This window comes from Mobula birostris, chromosome 2, assembly GCF_030028105.1.
Source record: "Mobula birostris isolate sMobBir1 chromosome 2, sMobBir1.hap1, whole genome shotgun sequence".
In the NCBI taxonomy this organism is placed as follows: domain Eukaryota; kingdom Metazoa; phylum Chordata; class Chondrichthyes; order Myliobatiformes; family Myliobatidae; genus Mobula; species Mobula birostris.
In genome coordinates this window covers 66,395,040-66,410,504 of record NC_092371.1, presented here as the reverse complement: position 1 = coordinate 66,410,504, position 15,465 = coordinate 66,395,040, and the positions used below count along the sequence as shown (strand labels likewise).

Here is a 15,465-nt window from a genome sequence, read left to right as displayed (position 1 = left end):
AGTATATTGTTATAATGCCAGAGCCTACAGCCATTTAAATTATAGATTAAAACAAAGTACCTGTATTACTAAGTATATGTTACATTGAATTGGGCTCTTGTACTTTATTTTTCTTAAAAAAGATTTCAATAGATTGGAAGTTGCTCTCAGGTTTATTGGACTGATATCTGAAATAATTAAATTGCCTTAAGAAATAAAGTTGATCAGGCAAAGTTTATATTCATGTAGTTCTGAAGAGTAAAAATGGGTTGATTGAAAGATGCAAGTTCCTGTGGGGGTGAAGGTTTATGGCAAAGTTGGGATGGAGAGGATGTTTCAGAGTTCAGAGGAAATTTATTTTCAAAGTACATACACGTCACCATATACAAACCTGAGATTCATTTTCTTGTAGGATACTTAGTAAATCCAAGAAGCATAATAGGATCAATGGAAGACCACACTTAGCAGGGTGGACAAACAACCAAAAACCAAAAGACAAAGAAAACTGGACAAGTACAAAAGAAACAAATAATAGTAAATAAATAAGCAATAAATATTGAGAACATGAGATGAAGAGTCCTTGAAAGTGAGTCCGTAGATTGTGGGAACAGTTCAATGAAGGGGTAAGTGAAGTTGAGTGAAATTATCCCCACTCATTCAAGAGTCTGATAGTTGAGGGATAATAATTGTTCCTGAATCTGGTATTTGTATTGTGTTTCCCACAATTTCTTTATCCAACCCCTCGTACACAGTAATTCAAGGATAAATTATACAGACATTCTAAACTTAACATATGGAAATCTCTTTGCCAACCTCCATTGACAGGTTCTATGTTTTATATCGTATTTTTTAAAAGAAAACTCTTAATTTGGAGTGGCAAGACCTTCCCATTTACAGCACACAACTAAGTTTTTTTTCATTCTTGGTGAGGTTAACTGAATCCTGTGGTTATGCCTTTTAGCACCATATCCAACCTAAAGGAGGTTATAAAACAAACAGAGTAAATTATCTCTAGAAAAAGAAACTGTTCAAACTTTTGGTCAACAGACTTTCATCAGACAGGAAAAAATTAGAAGGGAAATCAGTTCTAAGTTCCGGAGAATGGAGGAGAAGGGGCCTGTGATAGCGAGGTGTCAAAGAGAGAATAAATGATGTAAGTGATGGTGGTGTCAACTGTACAATTGTGTGCAAAGCATTTCTGCAGGAGGTAAGTGGGGGTAGTGGGGAGAGAACAATCAAATCTGACATGCAAGGAGAGAACATAAGACAGTTGAACGCTGGGCATGCTAGACTGGAATAGCTAATTGTCTAAAATTGTTGAATTCAGGCTTAAAAAGCAGAAAGCCAAGAAGGTGAGTTGCTGTTCCAAAAGTTCATTTTGAATTTTGTTCAGAACAACATAGGAGGGCAGAGAGAGATTGGAAATCGGGTGGGAAATTGAATGGCGGCTGACTGGATCATTGCTGAGCAGCAGCACTGTTCACTTTAGTTTTTTTTCTCTCTAACATGCAACACCATTTCAGCTCACAAACCTCAAATGTATAATGTTTACTGTATCTCAGTATATGTGCAATCTTAAACTAATTCTAGTATCACCAACAAGCACTATTTCGCTCTCCGGAGAAGGAAAATCTCAGAGTTGTATACTGCATAGATACATTGAAAATAAAAGAATCTTTGATCCTTTGAGTTAATGTTAGAGTCCACGCTACGTGTTCCATGCCCTAGCTATTAATACTTGTCTGTTCCCAGTAAATACCCAAAGGTGAATGACTGTTCATAACCTTAATATCGTACTTAAATCTTGAATGAGCTTCTGAACTCAAAGCTACACCATCACCAAGTTTGCATTATTCTATCTCTGGAGCATTACACAACTCGACCTCAGTTTTAGATTTAATGTTTCATTCGTACCTTTGAGACAACTATACTTGACTACTCCAGTGCCCTACTGACTGATTTCTCATTCTGTCATCTTGAGTTTATCCCAAACTCTAGTTTCTATCTTCAAAGTTCAAAATAAGTTTATTATCAAAGGACTTGTATGTCACTGCATATTACCCTGAGATTCCATTTTCTTACAAGCATTCACAGTAGAGCAAAGAAATACACTAGAAACAATGGAAAACCACACACAAAGACTGACAAGAAAGCAATGTACACAGGAAGACAAACTGTGCAAATACAGAAGGAAATAATAAATTATACCAAGAGCATGAGTTGTAGAGTTTTTGAAAGTGAGTCCCTAGGTTGCGTTCAGTGGTCGCTTGAGTTTTGTGGGGTGAATTTCAGTTTTGAGGGGAGTAAAGTTGTCCACGCTGGTTCAGGAAACTGATGGTTGACTGGTAATAATTGTTCCTGAACCTAGTGGTGCAGAACTTAAGGCTCCTCTACCTCCATCCCAATGGCAGCAGTGAGAAGAGAGCATGGCCTGGACCTTGCACCTAGTTCCTCCCATGCTCGCGGGCCTGTGTGGGCAACCACTCCAGGAACAGCTGAGCTTTAAAATTCTTGCAGCTGCCTTTAATTAACATCATGCCCTCATCTCTGCCCATCTCTGCAATCTCCCAGGTAGGATTTTCTAGACCACAGAAACACATACAATTACTGGTCAGTATATTGCAAGAAAGATATGCTAGTACTAGAGAAGGCACGGCTGAGTTACATGACTATCATCAGGAGAAGAGTTTAAATAGGCTATGACAGTTTTATTACTGCAGAGTGAATTTGATTTAACTGATGTGTAAAATTTTAATCAAACTAGTCCAAGCGCATAAGAACAATCAGTTCCCTGGTCAGAACTCAATAGCATAACTATGGTACGGTAGAGTAGCAGTTATTATTACTGTGCCAGTGACCCGGATTCAATTCCCACTGCTGTCTGCAAGGGGTATGTACATTCTCCTCATGACCAAATAGGTTTTCTCCAGGTGCTCTGGCTTTCTTTCACATTCCAGAGACCTAGGGGCTAGTAAGTTCATGGGTGACAAGGTGTGATTGGGCAGCACCAGCTCATTGGGCCAGAAGGGTCTGTTACCAATTTGTAACTCTTTTAAAATAAATAAATAAATACATTGGAAAAGCTGTTACAGTAAGAATTGGAGGGAAGTCATTTTTCCCTACGTTCAGAGTAAATTTTATTATCAAAGTGCACCTATGTCACCATATACAACCCTGAGATTCACTTACTAGTGGGCATACTCAGCAAATCTTTCGAATAGTAACTATAACAGAATGGGATGATAGTGGTCTGCAATATACAAAACAAAGGCAGAAACTCTCAGTAAATTTAAATTGTGGTTGAATAAGTATTTAATTTGCAAAACTCTGGGTTGTGAGCTGGAAAACAGGAGAAGGCTGCTTAGGGCTTCTCCAGCTAATGTGTTTGTGATAGGCTGAATAGTGATCTCCTGCACTGTAAATGTCCACAAAGGTTTATAACCTCCTCCAATTTTGTCGATTTGCCCCTCCTCCATTTTAATAACTCTAGCTTTCAGATTCCCAGGTATTGCAACTTCTCCCTAAATCTGTTCGTTTTATTGCTTGAATCTTGCCATTTTGACTAGCTTTTATTTACCTGGACTAAATTACATGAACTGCCTGTGGTTGTTTGGAACCCCTTCTTTTTTGCAATGTATTTTCAAAATGTCAGCAATGCCAGCCCTAGTTCTCCTGTTGGTCAGCCTGGTTGGCATTGTGGACTTCTCAACTTAAGGATGGCATTTCCAAATCAAGCACCTTGATCAGACAAAATCAAGTAACAATTACAGGCTTTTTTTTTCCCAATGGGGAATTGCAGGCTAGTTTTTATTCACCCCAACAACATTGCTTTAAGTTTATTCATCCTGATCTCAAGTTATTAGACCATTTAAATACACTTTGCCTCATAACTTTTCTTACTGTTCTGTTAAGTGCAAAATATAAATTAGAATGATTTACAGTTTTGGGGGCAATATAGAAATTTCATATAAGGGTTTAAAAGTGGATGTTGAAGTAATAATAACTGTGCGTGATGATGTTGCCTCTCTGTGCTTTGACTTACTGTATATAACATGGATGATAGTAATTGCCATATTTCTTCTGCAGAATGAAACAAATAATCCTGAAGACATGGTACGAGACTCTATGATGGACTGCTAAGTCTGAAGAGATAATTCTCTTTACCTTCACTTACTGAAATATTGTGGAAGAGGTTTTGGACTAAGACAAAAAATGTCAAATCATTTAGCAGGAGATGCTTCGTTCAGCTCCCGGCAGGAACTGCTGAACTTAAATGAACCTTGCTTGAGCACCAATATTTTAGAGATTCGGAGTGAACAAGTAACCACTGAGAAAATAAAGTGCAATGGGACAAAAGTATACAGTAATTCTCGCCAACACACGTCACACCAGAGCACGTCAGAAAATGGGTGTGGCTGGGGTTTGTTCAAGCCCAAGTGTCTGCAGGTTTTCAACACGCCAGTAGGAATACTCGTCTTCCTCTGTTGTGCTTCTTTTCTCCAGGGAATGACTGTAAATGGATTTATCAATACTGTAATTACTTCAATCGAACGGAGGTTTGACCTACAGAGCTACCACAGTGGAATGATTGCCAGCTCTTATGATATAGCAGCATGCATCTGCCTGCTTTTTGTCAGCTACTTTGGGGGAAGTGGTCACAAGCCACGATGGCTCGGCTGGGGGGTACTAATAATGGGGTTGGGGTCACTGGTGTTTTCTTTGCCTCACTTTTTTACTAGTGCTTATGAAGTGGGCTTAACAGAGGATTCTGGTTTGTGCAACAACAGTCGGTCTACACAGTGTCATGAAGGTACGTCGAGCTATTCCAACTTCAGGTTTCTGTTCATGTTTGGACAGTTTCTCCATGGCATTGGAGCAACCCCGCTCTACACTCTGGGAGTGACCTATCTGGATGAAAATGTCATGTCAAATCATGCTCCGGTTTACATAGGTAAGTTTCTGGAAATGTGGCAATGTATGGTGTTACAGTGCTAGAGATGTGGATGTCATTACAATGAATGTGAGAATCAAGCTTGGGGACTATTCTGGTGACTATCTTTGTCCCAGTCAGGGATGAATGGAAACTGATCCCTGCTTGCAGAAGGAAATAAATACACAGAGAATGCCCTTTTCCTGTTCTGCCACAGTAATAACGGCAGATGCGCCACTTATCTTCCACCTAATTTCTGCCGAGGTTATGATGGCAGACCTGGAAGAAGCCTAAAGGTGTTGCTGGCAATTCTGTAAATGAAATGATGACTCAGCTATAGATCATATCAAACCTAACAATCTACCTGTAAATTTAAACCAGGGATGGCAGGAAAGTATGGATTCAGCAAATTCTTGATTGCTATTATTGCACACGTTTGCAAAGATTTATATTTAAGTATTTTAGACCATTAGACTTGACAATTGGAGAACAAGCCATTGCAACTAGCTAAGATCTTGTATACCTTGCTTTGGGATATGCTAATACAGCTGATAGTGTTCCTTAAAACTGCATAATTCTGCTTGCTTCCACATGTAGAAATCATGTCAGTAATTCATAAAATCTGCAGGCAGATTTGCATTACCAAACCAATGCCTGTGCAAAAACATTCCTTTTCGCAATTCTTTTCTGGAGGAAGACATAACCAAAGCAGATTGCTGAAATTTATGGCAATGTTTAAAAAAATGCATTTTTTTTTCTGTTTGAAGATAGATTATTGTTTACAATTCCATTGAATACTCAGCTATCTTCTTTAGCTAGGTTTTCATTCAGATAAAAGAAATGTGTTTGAGTGCGTTCATATATGGCACATGACTGCTCTACAGTCTAGTTATTGCCAATGGAAACAAACATTTGATTCTTGGAATGAAAATCTATTTGTGATTAACTTGAAGTATTTGAGTACCACGTGGGTGGTACTCCCTTGTGCACGATAAATACCAATCTACAGTATTCCACAGTTGGTACATACTAAATTTGATTCCAAATAAATCAAGTTATTCCCTGAATTGAGAAGCTCAATCACATTGAATCAAAAGTAATTTATTTTTCTGGGTTTAAATAGGTAAATAAAGAACAAAATAATTTCAAGGTCACAATGCTCTAAAACTCTGGTTATTTTCCATTGGATCATTTACAAAAATTTCAATGCTGAATGCTTTCATCACATTTTTTATTCTTGTCCAGTAGTTATTATCTGCTTTGTTCTCTTCCATTATTTGTGGCATAATGTGAATTTATTAGGACTTTGCTACTGAAAATATAACCTTAACATTCAAGTTGCACTCCTACTTGACCTCAATCTCAATATTTAGCCAGTAGCAGTTATAAACACAGAATTTTTTTTATCGTCCATAACCTTTTCCATTGCTCACCTGTGCAACTATTATTTGAATTATGAAACTGAATATTACTATCCAGGTCTATTTATTGAAATACAGTGCAGAATAAGCTCTTCCAGCTCTTCAATCCTCTCTGCCCTGATTTAATTTTGGCTGAATCATGGGACAACTTACAATGACCATTTACCATACCAACCGGTATGTCTTTGGAATATGGGAGAAAATTAGAGCACCCTGAGGAAATCCATGTGGTCACGTGGAGAACATACAAACTCTTGACCTACAGTGGCGGGAAATGAACCCAGATTGCCTGAACTGTAAAAGTGTTGCGCTAACCACTTAGCTACCGAACCACCCTAAACTCTATGGTTCACTTGCTTTTCATCCATTTTTCCTATTTGCACAAACTAAATCTTTGACCCCCCCCCCCCACAAGCACAAGGTGCCCGATTCCTCAATTTAAAACAATCATGTATTTTGTTTTTTTCCCGTTTTTAGATCTGTAATTCAAAATAGCTTTAAATGTAATAATTTATATCCTCCAGCTGAGGTTCTCATATGGCAGAAAGTGCATTACAGTTATTCCCTCTTTAACACAAAAGTTTAATTTTACTACATAACCACAAAAGTTCATGCTTTTGTTGCTCGTGTTCTTTTGTTGTTATCTACAGTCAAAAGTCAGCTCAGAAAAATTAATACAGTCATATAACTTAATCTTTCAATCTGACACAAAGCATCATGTATAGCTGATATGTATTAGAGCCAGTGTTTTGACTGTAGAGATGTTCGTGTGTGTATATCTGGAAATAGACTTAGGCCAGGAAATTACTCATGGAACAACCCTGAAAACCCTTTCTATCATAGCCAATTCTTGCTCCAATTTCCTAAAAATCTCGTGTACTGCTGTTTTGTATGAATTAACAGTGGAAATCCCCATAAAACAATTGGGACATCTGCATCGGGTGTCCCGAGTAGCTGCTTCTCAGAGGACGTTTCAAGGAAGTGCAGCTCGATGACCTTCAGCTCATACAGGAAACTGAGGAGGTGATGGATAGGAACTGCAGGGTGGTGTTCATTCCGAAGTTGCAAGAGGCAGGTACCTGATTGACTGCCAGGAGTGGGAAATGAGACAGGCAGCCAGTGCAGAGTGCCCCTATGGCTGTTCCCCTCAATAATATGTATACTGCTTTGAATCCTGTTTGGGGGGATGACCCACAAGGAGAAAGCTGCAGCGACTAGGTCTGCGAACTGAGTCTGGCTCTGTGGTTCAGAATGAAAGGGTGGAGAAATGGAGTGCAGTAGTGATTGGGGATTCCATCGGGAAAGAAGACACAAGACCCTATCGATGGAATAGAGGCACCCAGATGGTATGTTTCCTCCTAGGTCTCTGATCAGGTTCGCAGCATTCTAAAGGGGGAGGGTGAACAGCCAGAAGTCATGGTACATATTGGCACCAATGACATACCGTAGGTAGGAAAAGGGAAGAGGCCCTGAAGAGCGAATTTTGGGAGCTAGGTAGAATGCTGAAAAGCAGGGCCTCCAGGGTAGTAATCTGGAAAACTGCCTGTGAGGGTAAGAACAGGATGACTTGGCAGATGAATGCACGGCTGAGGGCAAGGTTTCAGATTTCTGGATCGTTTGAATCTCTTCTGGGGAAGGTACGACTGTACCAAAGGGACGAGTTACATCCGATCCTGAAAGGAACCAATATCCTTGTGGGCGGGTTTGCAAGAGCTGTTGGGGAGGGTTTAAACTGATTGGGCAGGGGATTGGGAACTGGGTGATAGGGCTGAGGATGGGGCAGTTGGTATACAAGCAGAGTAGTGAGATTTATCAGAAAGGTAGGTAGGTGATAGGGTAAAATTGTACCAAGTGGAATGAGTTTCAGTGTAACAGGGAACAAAATTGAAAAGGGTGACAAATACAGGGCTGGAGGTGTTATATTTGAATGCATGCATTTTTCAGAATTAGTTAGATGATCTAGTAGTGCAGTTAGAGATTGGCAGGTATGATATTGTGGGCATCATTGAATTGTGGCTGAAAGTTGGAAGCTTAACATCCAAGGATGTGCGTTGTACTGAAAGGACAGGCAGGAAGGCAGAATGGATAGCATTGCTCTGCTATAAATCATTAGAAAAAGGTGACATGGGGTAGGAAGATGTAGAATTGTTGTGGATAGAGTTAAGGAACTGCAAGGGTAATAAGATCCTGATGGGAGATGTATACAGGTCTCCAAACAGGAGCCAGGATGTGCTCTACAAATTCCAATGGGAGATGGGTAATGTATGTCCAAAGGGAAATGCTATGATAGTCATGGGGGATTTAAGGGGGATTGGAGCTAGTTTTGGATCCCGAGAGAGAACTTAAGAAAATCCTATGAGATGGCTCTTTAGAGCAGCTTGTGATTGAGCTCACTAGGGGATTAACTATTTTGGATTGGGTGCTGTGTAATGAACAGAATGTGATTAGAAAGCTTAAGGTAAAAGAACCATTAGGAATCAGTGATCATAATATAATAAAATTCACACAGCAATTTGAGAGGGAGAAGCTAAATTCAGATTTTTCAGTTTTGCAGAGCCATGAGAAAGGAGTTGGCCAAAATTGATTGGAAGGGGACATGAGCAGGGATGATGGCAGAGCAGCAATGGCTGAATTTTCTGGGAGCAATTCGAAAGGCACAGGTTAGATAGATCCCAATGAAGAAATAGTATTCTAAGGACAGGATGGAGTCAAAACAAACATAAAAGCAAAAGAGCGAGCATATAATAGAGCAAAAATTATTGGGAAGTTAAAGGATTAGGAAGCTTTTAAAAAATCGACAGAAGACAACAGAAGAAAGCCATAAAGCATGAAAAGATGAAATATGAAGGTAAGCAAGCCAATAATATCAAAGAGGATACCAAATATTTTTTCAGATATATAAAGAGTAAAAGAGAGGCAAGAGTAGATATCAGACTGCTGGAAAACGACTCTGGAGAGGTAATAATGGGTGACAAGGAAATGGCAGACAAATTGAGTGAGTATTTTGCATCAGTTTTCATTATGGAAGATGCTAGCAGTATACCAGATGTTCAAGAGTGTCAGGGAGCAGAAGTCAGTGCAATTGCTATTACTAGAGAGAAGGTGCTTAGGAAGCTGAAAGATCTGAAGGTAAGTAAGTTACCTGGACCAGATGGACTACACCATTGGGTTCTGAAAGAGGTAGCTGAAGAGATTATGGATATATTAGTAATGATCTTTTAAGAATCACTGGATTCTGGCATGGTTCAGGAGGAAAATTGCAAATGTCATTCTACTCCTCAAGAAGGGAGGGAGGCAGAAGAAAGGAAATTTTAGGCCAGTGGCCTGACCTCAATGGTTGGAAAGATGTTGGAGTCAGTTATGAAGGATGAGGTTTTGGGGTTCTTAGAGCTATACAATAAAATAGGTCAAAGTCAACGTGGTTTCCTCAAGGGAAAAGCTTGCCTGAGAAATCTGTTGGAATTCATTGAAGAGACAACAGACAGGATGCACAAAGGAGAATCAGTGGATGTTGTATACTTGGATTTTCAGAAGGCCTTTGACAAAGTGCCACACGAGGCTGCTGAACAAGCTATGAGCCCTTGGTATTACAGGAAAGATACGAGCATGGATAGAACATTGGCTGATTGGCAGGATGCAAAGAGTAGGAATAAAGGAAGCCTTCTGATTGGCTGCTGGTGAATATTGGTGTTCCACAAGGTTCAGTGTTGGGACCATTCTTATTTATGCTGCAGACCAATGAGCTAGATGATGGAATTGATGGCTTTGTGGCCAAGTTGCAGACGATACAAAAATAGGTGGAGGGGCAGGTAATGTTGCGGAAGCAAGGAGGCTGCAGAAGGACTTGGGTAGAGTAGGAGAATGGGCAAGGAAGTGGCAGATGGAATACAGTGTCAGGAAGTGTATGGCCATGAACTTCGGTAGAAGGAATAAATGTATAGACAATTTTCTAAGTTAGAGAGGAAATTGAGAAATCTGAGGTGAGAAGGGATTTGGGAGTCCTCGAACATGATTCCCTAAAGGTTAATATGCAGGTTGAGTTGGTGATGAGGAAGGTAAAAATCAATGTAAGGATTCATCTCAAGAGGACCAGAATATAACTGGGAAATGAACCTGGTCAGGTGTTAGATCTCTCAGTGGGAGAGCATTTTGGAGATAGTGATCTCAATTCTATCTCCTTTACCATAGCACTAGAGAGGGACAGGAACAGACAAGTTAGGAAAGTGTTTAATTGGAGTAAGGGGAAATATGAGCCTATCAGGCAGGCACCTGGAAGCAGAAATTGGGAACAGATGTTCTCAGGGAAATGTACGGCAGAAATGTTGCAAATATTCGGGGATATTTGCATGGAGTTCTGCATAGGTACGTTCCAATAAGACAGGAAAAGGATGGTAGGGTAAAGGAACCGTGGTGTACGAAAGCTGTTGAAAATCTAGACAGGAAGAAAAGAAAAGCTTACGAAAGGTTCAAAAACTAGGTAATGTTAGAGATCTAGAAGATTATAAGGCTGGCAGGAAGGAGCTTAAGAATGAAATTAGGAGAGCCAGAAGGGGCCATGAGAAGGCCTTGGTGGGCAGGATTAAGGAAAACCCTAAGGCATTCTACAAGTATGCGAAGAACACGAGGATAAGATGTGAGAGAACAGGACCAATCAAGTGTGATAGTGGAAAACTGCATGGAACTGGAGAAGGGAGCAGAGGTACTTAATGAATACTTTGCTTCAGCATTCACTACAGAAAAGGATCTTAGCGATTGTAAGGATGACTTACAGCAGAATGAAAAGCTTGAGCATATAGATATTGAGAAAGAGGATGTGCTGAAGCTTTTGGAAAGCATCAAGTTGGATAAGTCGCCAGGACTGGATGAGATGTACACCAGGCTACTGTGGGAGGTAAGGGAGGAGATTGCTGAACGTCTGGTGATGGTCTTTGCAACATCAATGGGGACAGGAGAGGTTTCGGAAGATTAAAAGGTTGCAGATGTTGCTTTCCTTATTCAAGAAAGGGAGTAGAGATAGCCAAGGAAATTATAGACCAGTGAGTCTTACTTCAGTGGTTGGTAGGTTGATGAAAATGATCCTGAGAGGCAGGATTTGTGAACATTTGGAGAGGCATAACATGATTAAGAGTAGTCAGCATGGCTTTGTCAAAGGCAGATCGTGCCTTACAAGCCTGAATGAATTTTTTAAGAATGTGATTAAACACATTGATGATGGTAGAGCAGTAGGTGTAGTGTATATGGATTTGATGAGACATTTGATGAGGTAACCCATGCAAGGCTTATTGAGAAAGTAAGGACGCATGGGATCCTAGGGGACATTGCTTTGTGGATCTAGAATTGGCTTGCCCACAGAAGGCAAAGAGTGGTTTTAGATGGGTCATTTTCTGCATGGAGGTTGGTGACCAGTGGTGTGCCTCAGGGATCTATTCTGGGACCCCTTCTCTTCGCGATCTTTATAAATGACCTGGATGAGGAAGTGAAAGGATGGGTTAGTAAATTTGCTGATGACACAAAGGTTGGGGGTGTTTTGGATAGTGTGGAGGGCTGTCAGAAGTTACAGCAAGACATCGATAGGATGCAAAACCGGGCTAAGAAGTGGCAGATGGAGTTCAACCCTGGTAAGTGTGAGGTGGTTCATTTTGGTAGGTCAAATATGATGGTAACATATAGTATTAATGGTAAGACTCTTGGCAGTGTGGAGGATAAGAGGGATCTTGGGTCCGAGACTCAAAGCTGCTGCGCAGGTTGACTCTGTGGTTAAGAAGGCATATAGTGCATTGGCCTTCATCAATTGTGAGATTGAGTTCAAGAGCCAAGAGGTAATGTTGCAGCTCTATAGGACCCTAGTCAGACCCCACTTGGGAGTACTGTACTCAATTCTGGTTGCCTCACTACAGGAAGAATATGGAATCCGTAGAAAGGGTGCAGAGGAGATTTACAAGGATGTTGCCTGGATTGGAGAGCATGCCTTATGAGAATAGGTTGAGTGAACTCGGCCTTTTACCCTAGGAGCGAAAGAGAATGAGAGGTGATCTGATAGAGGTGTATTAGATGATGAGAAGCATTGATCGTGTGGATAGTCAGAGGCTTTTTTCCAGGGCTGAAATGGCTAATGTGAGAGGGCACAGTCTTATGGTGCTTGGAAGTAGGTACAGAGGAGATATTAGTGGTAAGTTTTTTTACGCAGAGAGTTGAATGGGCTGCCAGCAACGGTGATGGAGGCGAATACGATAGGGTCTTTTAAGAGACTCCTGGATTGGCACATGGAGCTTAGAAAAATAGACGGCTATGGGTAACCCTAGGTAATTTCTAAAGTAAGTGTATGTTCAGCACAGCATTGTGGGCTGAAGGGCCTGTATTATGCTGTAGGTTTTTTATGTTTCTATAAATGCAAGGATGTAATGTTGAGGCTTTACAAAACATTGGTGGGGCCTCACTTGGAGTATTGTGAGTAGTTCTGGGCCCTTTATCTAAGAAAATATGTGCTGACCTTGAAGAGTGTTCAAAGGAGGTTCACGAGTGATTCCAGGATTGAAAGGCTCATCATATGAGGAGCATTTAATGGTTCTGGGCCTATGCTGTTGGAATTTAGAAGAATGAAGGGGGATCTCATTGAAACCTATCAAATGTTGAAGGTCTTGTCTGGGGTGATTGTGGAGATGTTTCCTGAAGTGGGGGAGTCTAGGACCAGAGGGCACCACCTCAGAATAGAGGGATGTACAGTTAGAACAGAGATAAGGGGGAATTTCTTTAGAAAGAGGGTGGTATCTCTGAAATCTGTGAAATTCATTGAGGAGGCCAGGTCATTGAATGGAGGTTGAATATTTTTTTTATAGGTCAGTGCATTATGGGAAGAGGCAGGATAATAGTCCTGTGGGATAATGGGAAAGTGACAAAATGTACATAATGAATTTTAATCTCAACTTCTGAGTCTGATAACTCATGGAGAACCCCAAGGTTAACAAGACCGTAAGACATAGGAGCAGAATAAGGCCATGTGCCCTATCAAGTCTGCTCTACCATTCCATCAAGATTGATTTATTATCCCTCCCAACCTACGAGGGGTGATTGATAAGTTTGTGGCCTAAGGTAGAAGGAGTCAAATTTAGAAAACCTAGCACATTTATCTTTCAACATAGTCCGCTCCTACATTTACACACTTAGTCCAGCGGTCGTGGAGCATACGGATCTTGGACCTCCAGAAAGTGTCCACTGCCAGGGTGATTGATAGGTTCGTAGCCTAAGGTAGAAGGAGATGAGTTATACAGTTTCCGTTACATGCACATGCAGTTTAACTCTTTGAGTGATTATGCAGAAAGTCTGAAGTTAATAACTCATCTTCTACCTTAGGCCACGAATCTATCAATCATCCCTGCTGTGGAGACTTTCTGAAGGTCCAAGATCCGTATGCACCACGACGCTGGACTAAGTATGTAAATATAGGAGGGGAATATGTTGAAAAATAAATATGCTAGGTTTTCTAAAGCTGACTCCTTCTACCTTAGGCCACAAACTTATCAATCACCCCTCGTATCCTGCCTTCTCTTCATAACCTTTAATGCTCTTAATAATAACTTATCAATCACTTTAAATATGTATACCCAATGACTGGGCCTTCACGGCCATCTGTGGCAATTGATTCCACAAATTCACCACTCTCTGGCTAAAAAAATTCATCCTCATCTTTTTCTCCAGTCCTGCAGAGGGGTCTCAGCCTGAAATGTCGACTACTCTTTTCCATAGAAGCTGCCTTGCCTGCTGAGTTCCTCCAGCATTTTGTGTGTGTTGCTTGGATTTTCTGACCCGTTAGTTTGAGGAGGCATGATGAGGGTAATAATAAGTGACATTAGTGAGATCTGGGTTTTGAGAGAACACAGAATGGGACATGGAAGGGCAAGTCATCAGTGGCTCCAAACTCACTGTACTGACGTGCTGGCAGATCTAGGACTATGGCCCATAAGAATTAGTACATACCCTTTGGAATCAACAACCTTCGAATGAAACTGAAGTTTGCCACAAGTCAGTGGTTCTCTGCTCCTAGGTACTGTCACGGACCCCGTGACGGGGATAAAGAACCAGCAGAAATAGAAACCACTTTGGAGTCCCGTATTGCTATAAGCTACTAATATTTGTTAGTAACTACGCAATACAGTAATATAAATGTAGATAAATCAAACAGGTTAGCAATGATTATATATTAAAGTAAATAAATCAGTAAGTGTGGAAATGTATGTATGAAAAAACCAAGGGGTAAAAAGAAACAGTCTTACGATGTTGAGTAAAGTTCAGTTCAGTTCAGTTCATGGTATTAGTCGAATAGTGATGGAAAGAGAGAGAGAGAGAGTGAGTTGAGTCTTCAGGTGAGCTGATGCCGTTGATCTTCTCGTCGTCCTCCGAAATCCTTCACAAGTCACCGACTGTGACTTTAACCGGGGGACCGATCTTCCTGTGGTGGAGCTATCACCCCGGCAAGGGTGGACACATAGACAACTCCCCACCAGTCAACCCCTTCTTCACTGATGGAATAGCAATTTGGAATCGATCCGCCTGATCGATCCTCCAAAACCCGCTTTCCCTGCGGGCACAATAATGCTCATTCAGTGTCCAGATCATGTGTCCTGAGGTCTGTATCATCTGACCTCCCACTTATTTCTCTGTGCTGAGCATCACCTGTCATTCAAAGAGTCCCTCCCTCCTTTGTAAAGGAGTGCACAAGCAGGCAACCTGTCCTTGAAGAAATATCAACAATCTGCCTTTTGGTCACCATAGCAACTTTCCAGCTGCTCGGTGCAGTCTCCAACTCCAAACTCAGCAGAAATCCAAAGTTACTTCCAATGCCTTAAAGTGACAGTCCAACCGTTAATCTTCGTCTCTCTCTCCTTTCCAAAAGCAGCATATTGGTGGTAAATAACTCTGTCTCTCTCTCTCCTTTCCAAACAAATCATCAATGATAAATGCCTGTCTCCAAACAGTTAATAGGGGCACTCCTGGATCCCCTCACAGTACATACTGCTTAATGAGCTCTCCAATGAGGAGAGATGAATACAGCAGCACATTCCCTTTCATCCTGATGTGCATATTAAGCCTGATTTATACTTCTGTATTAACTTGACGTCATAATCTACGCAAGTGGCC

General features: G+C 40.9%; 1 protein-coding gene across 13 annotated transcripts in view; it reads left to right on the top strand.

Annotated features, from left to right (window-relative positions):
- The window catches only part of slco4a1 (solute carrier organic anion transporter family, member 4A1), a 232,514-nt gene that overhangs the window by 135,531 nt on the left and 81,518 nt on the right, over positions 1–15,465 (top strand). For 11 of the 13 annotated variants that reach the window (XM_072242219.1, XM_072242199.1, XM_072242237.1 and 8 more), the window contains one exon: positions 4,066–4,930. In XM_072242219.1, the coding sequence (XP_072098320.1) occupies positions 4,192–4,930 (739 nt within the window). In that variant the 5' untranslated portion in view covers positions 4,066–4,191. Of the gene's footprint in view, positions 1–391; positions 603–4,065; positions 4,931–15,465 lie in introns of all 13 variants that reach the window. The other 2 variants (XM_072242189.1, XM_072242277.1) reach the window with 1 other exon arrangement.